The sequence below is a fragment of the Fukomys damarensis genome, unplaced genomic scaffold (assembly GCF_012274545.1).
Source record: "Fukomys damarensis isolate Sample0158 unplaced genomic scaffold, DMR_v1.0_HiC HiC_scaffold_38, whole genome shotgun sequence".
NCBI lineage: Eukaryota > Metazoa > Chordata > Mammalia > Rodentia > Bathyergidae > Fukomys > Fukomys damarensis.
The window spans coordinates 72,708,463-72,718,657 of NW_022900950.1; the positions used below are offsets into that span (position 1 = coordinate 72,708,463).

Here is a 10,195-nt window from a genome sequence, read left to right on the forward strand (position 1 = left end):
CCCCCCCCCCCGCCGGTCGCCCAACTCCCTGAGGCCGAGCGCCCCTCCTTCCCCCAGCAGCCTCCCAGAGCACAGGGCGAGACCCGCGGGGAACAGCCGCGTTGGCACCGGGGCAAGGCCGCCCCAAGAGCAAACCCGCAGGCGCCGTGCCCGAGTCCGCCTCTCAGAGAAGCGGACCAAAGCGCTTCTGCGTTCCAGTTTCGCGTAGCTTACTTACAACTGTCCTTCCCAAATCCTCGCCCCTAAACATAGATCCTCAGCAATAAATCAGGCTTGATTATAAAAAGAAAAACACTCGCACAAACTCTTTAGAAAGGGGCTTTGGAGAAGAGAGTGACAAGCCGCCAGTGGTCCGCACACAGACTAGGAAAGGACCAAGAGCTCCAGGTGTTTGACACCAAAAAGATGGAGAGAAATTAACTTTCCCTATGCAGTCGAATTCAGGTTCACTTGGTAGGAGTTTAAGAAGGCAAATGGAACACTTTTAAGGGATTCTGTAAAAGCCACATTACAGGGTTTTGCAAAATGAAGGCTCTGCCTAACTGGCTTTGTAGATTTTTATTTTTATTACATAACGAGGTTTGGTATATTGTCTCCCAAAGCAAATAACACCTACCCTATCTACTTGAATGTCTTAAAACGACTTAGAATCTACACAGCTTGGGTTGAGAGAGAAAAGTTTCAATAGTAAGCAAATCAGAAACAATGTCACAACTTTGTCTTATCCAAAAGTTTTGTAAGGCTACTACAGGCACAGCCCGTTAAGGATAATACATGCATTAATAAAAGCACACACATGCTTCCACTGAAATGCCAAAAGGAGTGAAGCCATCTGTGTAGTCAATAACAGGATAGTTATAGATTTCTGTGGCAGTCAAGTTTTTTAGATGAGTCATTTATGAAAATAAAGTCATTTTACAAATGAAACTATACTGCCTGACAACGTTCAGATTAAACCGACATTAATACATTAAGAAAAGGTTAATTCAGGCTCACAATCACTTCCCTTCATATTTAGTTTGACAAAATTTTACAAGGTTATTTTAACTTACAAGTATAACCTGCCAAATTCCACCATATAAATTTGCACTATTTCTCACGACACAGATATTTTTTCTCTGGTAACGGGGTTAATTCTTGTAACGGTAAGTTAATGACAAAATACATTTGAATTTAATTATGAAATAGTTACCAAACAATGTGCTTGGAATAGTTATTGTCCTGCCCCGTTTTTCCACAGCACATGGAAACTACTGACAACGGATTTATGGCCACACACTCTCCACCTATATCCACACCCACACTCTGGAGGGTGCACAGCCACGGCTCTGGCTCATAGCAACAATGGGAGGCGAGAAGACTGCTAAGACTTCACTAGAGGAAAAAACCTACAGAAATCAGGTCCTTTCCCAGGTTCCCCTCCCTCCTCCAAGTGCCTTTAAGCCACAGTAATTCTGTCAGTCTGCACCTTCTCCTGCACGATTTTGAGAGAATTAAAAAAAAAAAAAAAGTGAACCTTTCTGAACCACTGCTACTCTCCCCCGCGTTATTCCAGCCATTTCCAGGAGAATCCCTTCTAGAGAGACTCTCCTTTTCTTCTTTGCAACTGATAAAGAGAGGATAAAGAGGGTCTGTAAAATGTGTGCGAGCATTTGACTTCTACTATCTCCTCCTATCTTCTTACTTCTCTCTTTACCCCTTTCTTTATCAAGTGGCTGCTACCGTTCGCCAAGCGTGCCTGTCTTCTCTCTCGGATTGGCCAGAGCACTGACAGCTTGGATGGGGATTGTAGGAAATGAAGCTCCACCCCCTCGTGATGGCCCGGGGACCATTCATAAACTAAATAACTCCAGGAAACAGCAGGGCGGGGGGACAGAGAGGGAGAGAAGGGGAGAGAGAGGGAGAGAGGGAGAGAGGGAGAGAGAGAATGCAAAAGTAGAGTTTTATAAAAAAATTAGAGAGAGGGAGAGAGGGGAGAGGGGGCAGAGGAGAGACGGTGAGCCGAGATCATTGGAGGGGGAGGGGGAGAGTCGGCTCAGAAAGTGGAGTCTGAACCAGCAGCCCGGAGGAGAGGAAAAACCCTGGGTCGTTTGAACCACACGCCAGATGCAACGCAAGCAAGGACTTCGTCACACTAAAATAGATTTTGTGAGGGCCAGAAGTATAAATTACGAAGCAGAAATGAGTATCAAACAACTTCCAGCGGTTTGCACCTAGAGAAAGACAAGAAGAACCCACTAGGAACAAACCAGCGCAATCCAAACAACGCCTCCAGTAGGAAAAGAGAAAAACTGCGACGCGGCGACCCCCGGAGAAGAGAGGAGAGCAGCGCGCGGAACCGGCGGGGCGTCCGCAAACCTCCAGCGCCGAGGACCAGGCTGCAGCCTGCACTTCATCGGGGCGGCGCGGAGCACCGGTCACCCACCCCGGGCGGAGGAGCCCTCACAGAGCGGGAGAGAAGTTTTAAGAATGAAACACCGAATGCTTTGCTCTTATTTTTAAATTTACTTTGGTACTTAAAAGACTTCATCTCCAGATATCTGGGCAATCTGGGCGACAGACTTTTAAGCCTAAACGCCTGGGTAACTTGAATTTCTCTCTCTTGCGGGCCGCACCCCTCCCCTCACTCTCCCGCACAGGTTATCTTCATTTTACTTATAAAAGAGAAAGCCTCCCCTCCAAAGTCCCAGCAGGTACTCCCCCCCGCAAAAAAAAAAAAAAAATTACCTTCTAATTTCCTGCACAAGAAAATAGGGCTTCGAAAGCGGGAAAAAGCACAGGCCGGCGGCTACCGCGCCAGCCGGCAGCCAGGTGGGAAGCAGACCGTGGGGCTTCAGGGGAGCGCACCGCCTCTTCGCAAAGCCGCACCACCAGCGCCTGAGCCTTGGATCCCTCAACGTACTGCGAGACGCCGGTGTACAGCCCGGACCTGTGCCCCAACATGATCGCCGCCCAGGCCAAGCTGGTTTACCAGCTCAATAAATACTACACCGAGCGCTGCCAGGCGCGCAAGGCAGCCATCGCGAAGACCATCCGAGAGGTCTGCAAGGTGGTCTCGGACGTGCTCAAAGAGGTGGAGGTGCAGGAGCCCCGCTTCATCAGCTCGCTCAGCGAGATCGACGCCCGCTACGAGGGGCTCGAGGTCATCTCGCCCACCGAATTCGAGGTGGTGCTCTACCTCAACCAGATGGGCGTCTTCAACTTCGTGGACGACGGCTCGCTGCCCGGCTGCGCGGTGCTCAAGCTGAGCGACGGGCGGAAGCGGAGCATGTCCCTCTGGGTGGAGTTCATCACGGCGTCCGGCTACCTCTCCGCGCGCAAGATCCGCTCGCGCTTCCAGACGCTGGTGGCCCAGGCGGTGGACAAGTGCAGCTACCGGGACGTGGTCAAGATGATCGCGGACACCAGCGAGGTCAAGCTGCGCATCAGGGAGCGCTACGTGGTGCAGATCACGCCGGCGTTCAAGTGCACGGGGATCTGGCCTCGCAGCGCGGCGCAGTGGCCCATGCCCCATATCCCCTGGCCCGGCCCAAATCGGGTGGCGGAGGTCAAGGCCGAAGGGTTCAACTTGCTCTCCAAGGAGTGCTACTCGCTGACCGGCAAGCAGAGCTCGGCGGAGAGCGACGCCTGGGTGCTGCAGTTCGGGGAGGCGGAGAACCGCCTGCTAATGGGCGGATGCCGAAACAAGTGTCTCTCGGTGCTGAAGACGCTGCGGGACCGCCACCTGGAGCTGCCGGGCCAGCCCCTCAACAATTACCACATGAAAACCCTGCTGCTCTACGAGTGCGAGAAACACCCTCGGGAAACGGACTGGGACGAGGCGTGCCTGGGCGACCGGCTCAACGGCATCCTGCTGCAGCTCATCTCCTGCCTGCAGTGCCGCCGCTGCCCACACTACTTTCTGCCCAACCTCGACCTCTTCCAGGGCAAGCCCCACTCGGCCCTGGAGAGCGCTGCCAAGCAGACCTGGAGGCTGGCCAGGGAAATCCTCACCAATCCCAAAAGCCTGGACAAACTATAGGGCGCCTGGACTGCATGAGAAGCGTGCTCTCTCACACCCAATGCACCGCTCGACGAAACGGCGGAAACTCTGGACGCAAACTTTTGTAAGTCATCGGGAGCAAGCAGAATTGGGCGGCCGACCTTCGCTAATTAAGAAGCAAACAAAAGAGAGCAGACCAACCAAAAAGATCACGTTCTTGCACAAAAGTGATCCTTTTCTTCCAAACAATGTGAATTTAAAAGGTCACACAAAAGAAGCAATCGGGCTTTGCCATCACAAAATGAAACCCAAGGTACATTTTCAAATCAATGTATAGTAGTTTCCCTCTTTTCCTTCTTTAACCCCTGTCCTCCTTTACCCCTTGTTCGTTCTCTCTCCTTCCCTCCCTCTAGTTTTTGTTTTTTGGTTGCCTGAATGTTGTCACCAAGTGAAAAATTTATTTAACTATATGTAAAATTTCTCTTTAAAAAAAGTTTTACCGATGTTAAATGTATCTCAGTGCCAATGTCAGACTGTGCCCTCCCTCTCTTGCACCTCTCCCCCCACCCTGAGACGTCTTGTTGAAAACAGTAATAAAAATGCTACTTTACATTGCACTGACTGCTGTGGACTGTTCTTGAACGAAGGCAGGTGAGACCACTTGTTTTAATTCACAATGTAAAAGACATGAACTTGAGAACTTAAGAACCTTCATGAACTTTGACTCGCAAAATTTTAAATGAAGCACATTTTGAAGAATTAACTATATAAATTCCCAACAAAATCCTTAGAAAACACGATATTAATTTTACTTATATGTATATTTAAAGATTAAATTCCATACTTGTAAAACGAAAACTATGTGGTAAAACAATTTCACCCTAATTTTTAAAATAAAAAATTTCCCGTTAAAAATTATGAGATTAATTTTTATGCCATAATTTTTTAAAAATCCAACACAAAAGAATTTTTTAGGGATCTTTTCTGAATAAAGAAGTTGATATTTTGCCTTCCATCACTTGTCTTCTTCAGGCTTTGAATAACATTTTAACAACTAAATCAGTCACTTTGAAAAATAAAATTGGTACAGCCATAACCTTGTCCTCCAGCAACTAGCAATAGAACAATTCACATTTATAAATTACTTCAATTTTTCAAGGGCTTAATGATAAATGCCACACTTACAATCATTTTGATCACATTTCAAGAAATTGCTTATACACACTTCAAACAAAGAAGGTTTTGATACCATTTTTTTTGACCATAGAAAATTTGTCCCAAGAATTTACTAACAGAAAAAGTATCCTCTTTCTCTCTTCTCTTTCTGCTTTTCTAAGGTAACAATCCAATTAACTCATTTCTGTATTTCAACTTTGACAAAGGTTTCTTTTCAGCTCAAGGAAATAACTGTTTGGAATATCAAATAGTAAAAATGAAAGTACCCTAAAAATTTGTCTTGTTTATGTTGGAAGGAAATCTATACCCCATTAGCCTTGCTCATGTGAGGCACAGGTACAGAATATAGCAGATGTTATCTTTAATATATAAATTGTATTTTTGCATTAGCCTGGTTTTTAAGATTTCTTTTAAAAACCTACAAATGAGAGGTGTGGGGAAAAACATTCCAAGCCTTGCTCATGTGAGGCACAGGTACAGAATATGGCAGATGTTATCTTTAATATATAAATTGTTTTTTTGTATTAGCCTGGTTTTTAAGATTTCTTTTAAAAACCTACAAATGAGAGGTGTGGGGAAAAACATTCCAAAGGGGAGTATTCCTCTGAGAAGTTGTGTGGAGGGGCAGTGCAGGAGGATGTGAGCATCAGGACAGCAGGGAGAGATGAGGAGCTGCTCCCAGACTGCTCCTGCTGGCTCCAGGGAAGAGCTTGTGCCTCATGGTTTCCTGGTAAAAAATCCCCTGGTAAAGTAATGTAGTGATCAAAACACATACTTCAGTCTTATCAGTTCTGAAATCATCCCTACCCTCTCTATGTATATTATATCTACCTATTTTTCTGGCCTCTCTTCCTGTAGATATAAAACAAACTCACTAATTCAGAACACTCATTTTTAAAATAGTAAAACAAATTTATTCTCTGGGGAAAAAGTGGTCTGAAGTTTAAGAACATTCCAAAGCAAGCAGTAGGTATTTGCATGAAGTAATATAAGGGCACAGCATTTAGTGTAAAAAATAAAAATGCTATCTTAAAATGGCCATTCTTTTTTAAAAAAATATTTACAGCATTAGAAACAAAACTTTCTCCAACTAGTCCATGAAAAAAGTTAAGTCTTGATAAGAAAAAACAAAAATAGCCCAAATTCAGTACCTTTCTTCCTACTTATTTAATGCAGGTATGGGGCAAGGGGCATTGCAGCAGCAAAATGTTATTTACAAAATACCTTAAAGCATCAATGTCTACACAAAATAAAAAAATTCTTCTAATAATTGTCTGGAAAAGAACTTTAAAATATGAACTGGCAAGAGCTTTTATTTATGAGACATTATGTAGGATGCTGCTATATAAAATGATTTCTATTATTAAGGTACCATATTTCACAAGCAACAGGGAGAAAATTATTTAATGATGCTGCAGAATAAGGTCAGAGAGAAATAAAAGATATAGCTTTTCCCTAAGGAGCAAATAGCTTCAAAGAACCTAATCTCAAGGATTGCCCAAGGTTTTAATTTTGAGAACAATTCATTAGAAACCTTTAAAATAAATCAGATTTTAGACTTTAAGCCACATGTGTTCCAAAAGCATAACAGAATATTCTGAATTAAATTTAGCCCCCCACCTCTTTTTTTTTGGCACTGGGGATCGAACTCCAGCCCTTGCTAGGCAAGCGGGAGAACCAATGAGCCAAACCTCTGGCCCCTTAGCCTCTCTTAAATTCACAAACTACTAGAAATCAGGCAGTTTAAGTGATTTTCATAACCTTTCTTGCCTAATGAAATTAAAACACATTTTCAGACATCACAAAGCAGAAAAAAATTTCTAGGTCATGTAATCTCAGAACGAAAGTTCTTTCTACATTAGATTAGTTGAATTATCCAACTCAAAAGTATCAGTTCCTTCGTGGCCTTCCAGTCTCACAGTCTACCAAAACCTGTCTTAACACAGGCAAGAATATAAAAACAAAGTGCCAGCATCATGCATAAGACTTGTTTGTGAAGTATTTAAATAAAATTATAAAATTTTCGCCAATGAAATACTTTAAATACTTCTAGGTAATTAAAGTTTAATAATTCACATATAATTTCAAAACCAAATAAATTTTACCAATACACAGTGTGAGCATACATGTGTAGATGTGTACACACACAACCAGTAAAATAAATTATTCCATTTTTTAAACGACTGCTTTTTCTTTAGGCCATTTTACTCATTGTTAAACTATTTCAGAGAAAATTCTACCACTTACATCCATGAAATAAATGTGATTTTGGCTTTATAACTGTTAAAAAACACAATTGTTTCCTAGTAAAAATCAGTTGCCAAAGTCTAAAAAGTAATCACAAATACATTTTACAGGGGAAATTACATTTCCATTTAAGAATAGGAAATTATGCAGTGCCTTGTAAAATCTCTTGTAGGTAATGGGAAACAGAGGTATCTCACAAACGCGGAACATGCCTGTGTGCAGGACAGAGTAGTAAGTCATGGGAACAAAGCCAGGAGAATGATATATTGGTATTATATCCAGAAAACATAAAGGCTAAACAAAATAATTCCACTCTCAATCGTACTGAATTTTGTAGCTTAATCCACCCTGGACCTTTTGAGGCAAAATACACTTATAGACAATGTTCCCCCTCCTAACAAAGAGCTAATGATGAATGCAATTAAATGGAAACAGATTTTTGATCTAAATGAACTTCAGTAATCTAACTAGATGATAAAGAAATCATAAGCTAGAAAATAGCATATAACTGCCTTTCATGTAAGCGAAAGCAATGCAAGAAATTCAAACCAAGCCTATGAGATTTTACCAATGCCAACTGTACCTCACAGTAGCCCATCACACCCCATAATAAAAACAAATAAAACGCCCTCCTCATCTTCTCACCTTGGGGTCGATTTTCTTGAAGTTAGGATCTTCTTCATCCACCTCAAAATAGAGTTCAGAGGAAGTGACCGAAAGAGTGCCCTTTACTACAACAGAGGGGGCCACAAGCTGAGCTGGCGTGCTCAGGCTAACAGGACCTGCCAAGAGAAAGAGACAGAGACAAGCCATATGACTTGGAGTAACAGATTTCAAAGAATCAAATTTGATCAGAAATTTTACTTAATTTTTAGATTTTCACTTCTAATTCCAAATTACCTGTTAATTCCTTCTACACTTCCATATTCTGCCCACCCTAAATAGTCCTCTGAAAATGCAAAGTCAGAATCCTCAGAAGATTTATAACGGGCAGGTAATGATAATGGTAAACTACAACGCAATTATTTTACAAGGGAAGTGGCAAAGCTTTGGTCTCCTATCTGGGTGAAAAGGTGGCTCTCCCTGAATAAGTGTGTCCACATTCCATTTAGAAAACAAGCTTCAGGCTATCAAACAACATGGAATAATAACCAGGAGCAAGGAAGCTTCAATAGGCTTCCAGACCAGAGGTGAGCTTAGACTTTGGCTGAGGCTTGAGCATGAAACAACCACTAGCACATTAGTGAAGTGGGAAATTCTCTAATAGACTATTTCTCTGATGAAGATTTTGTGTTAGTTTGACACAAAACCTTGCATAACTACTTTACCCCACGACAGACTAGTAAAAATACCTCTCTTTTCTAAGCCTTCCTCTCCATTGCTAAATATTGTTCAAGGCTTCCAAATCTAATATTAGTGTAGTTCAGGGACTCTGGGAGTAAACAGCTGGAGGGTGGGTTTCCAAGTGAATGAATTTTTATTGGAATAATCAAATCTCCACAGGGCTTATCAAAGAGACAAATCAGACTGCTACTAGAAACAAAAGATTCACTACTAAAAGAACAGCATCAAGTACATTAGAGATAAAAGTAAAAAACTGAAAGCAATAATTATATAATATACAAATGCTCATATAGAGTGGATTTATGATTCCATGTCAATTAATCACTGTACAAATCTTACAGAAGAAGAAAATAGCCAAAGAGAAGAATGGAACTTGTAGTCGAATTAATATTATTTATGATTCCATGTCAATTAATCACTGTACAAATCTTACAGAAGAAGAAAATAGCCAAAGAGAAGAATGGCACTTGTAGTCCTGAATTAATATAGTGCCTCAACAAGGTGCGCCTGTGCAGGTAATCAATGGGTGAATAAGTGTTTCAAAATTCAGATGAATTGACATTTCCATTGACTGTTAGAAGGGTGATGGTCCTTAATCTCACATCAATCTTAATGTGTGCCTGTAGGACAATAGAAGGGATGCTCTGCGGAGATCAGAGCGGGTTTTGCCCTCTATTCCCAATGTACAAATACATTGTGTTTGCAGATGGGCAGCAGATAGCAGCAGAAGAGCCATGATTTCCCAAAGCTCATCCCTATAAATGGATGAAATAAGCAGCTATGTGTTCTTTTGCTGTCTCCTTTTGCCCTCTGTACATTAGCATGTAATCCTGAGAAGAAATAACATTTTTTCAATCACTCTCAGACATTCAATTATAGGGTAAGCAGACAGCTGCAGGAGTCAGGGCAGCCTAGGTCCTATGGAAGACCCCTGACAATTTCCACTTCATTTCTAACCCACACCACTTTATTAGTGTGGATTACTTCTTAATCCTATTGCCATTGTCAAGATTATATAATTAAACTGCCCTTTCACCTCTATTACTGTATGAATATATTACTAGCAGCAAGAACAGAGGCAAAGTAAGGTGGAAATAAGTAAATGGATGTTAGGGAAAAGACTTGAGAATAGCAGTATCCACCTCACTTTCCACACTCACTCCAACCCCTTAACAGTATATTCCAATTAATTTCATTTAACAGAGAGATTTATGCCCTCAGAGAAGATAACCAGCTAATATTTTTGCTTTTCATTATCAAATTGCATAGTAGTACAGGTTGCAGATGTCAGATGTCACCAAATAAAAGCTTTCTAATGCCTTTTCTCTTCAAACCACCAAAATGGAAGGCTACAATTTTCAGCTGAAAAAAAATGAGACTCTCACACTTTTCTGCATGAGGAACAGAGTCACAGGCATTAAAGTAAAAAAAAAAAAAAAAAAAAAA

The 10,195-nt window shown here is 42.1% G+C and overlaps 2 protein-coding genes across 4 annotated transcripts in view; one reads left to right on the forward strand and one right to left on the reverse strand.

Moving 5' to 3' along the window:
* Lrba (LPS responsive beige-like anchor protein) overlaps nt 1-10,195 on the reverse strand; it is a 452,811-nt gene that overhangs the window by 252,501 nt on the left and 190,115 nt on the right. For all 3 annotated transcript variants that reach the window (XM_033760036.1, XM_010632727.3, XM_010632728.3), the window contains one exon: nt 8,051-8,187. In XM_033760036.1, coding sequence (XP_033615927.1) covers nt 8,051-8,187 — 137 coding nt within the window. The remainder of the gene's footprint in view (nt 1-8,050; nt 8,188-10,195) is intronic.
* Mab21l2 (mab-21 like 2) lies at nt 2,004-4,112 on the forward strand. Its single transcript, XM_010632726.2, has one exon. The coding sequence runs from the start codon at nt 2,942-2,944 to the stop codon at nt 4,019-4,021; it is 1,080 nt and encodes a 359-aa protein (XP_010631028.1). The 5' UTR covers nt 2,004-2,941; the 3' UTR covers nt 4,022-4,112.

Excerpts from the sequence above, each read along its gene's own strand:
- Mab21l2 (XM_010632726.2), top strand. The coding sequence starts at position 2,942 with ATGATCGCCGCCCAGGCCAAGCTGGTTTACCAGCTCAATAAATACTAC.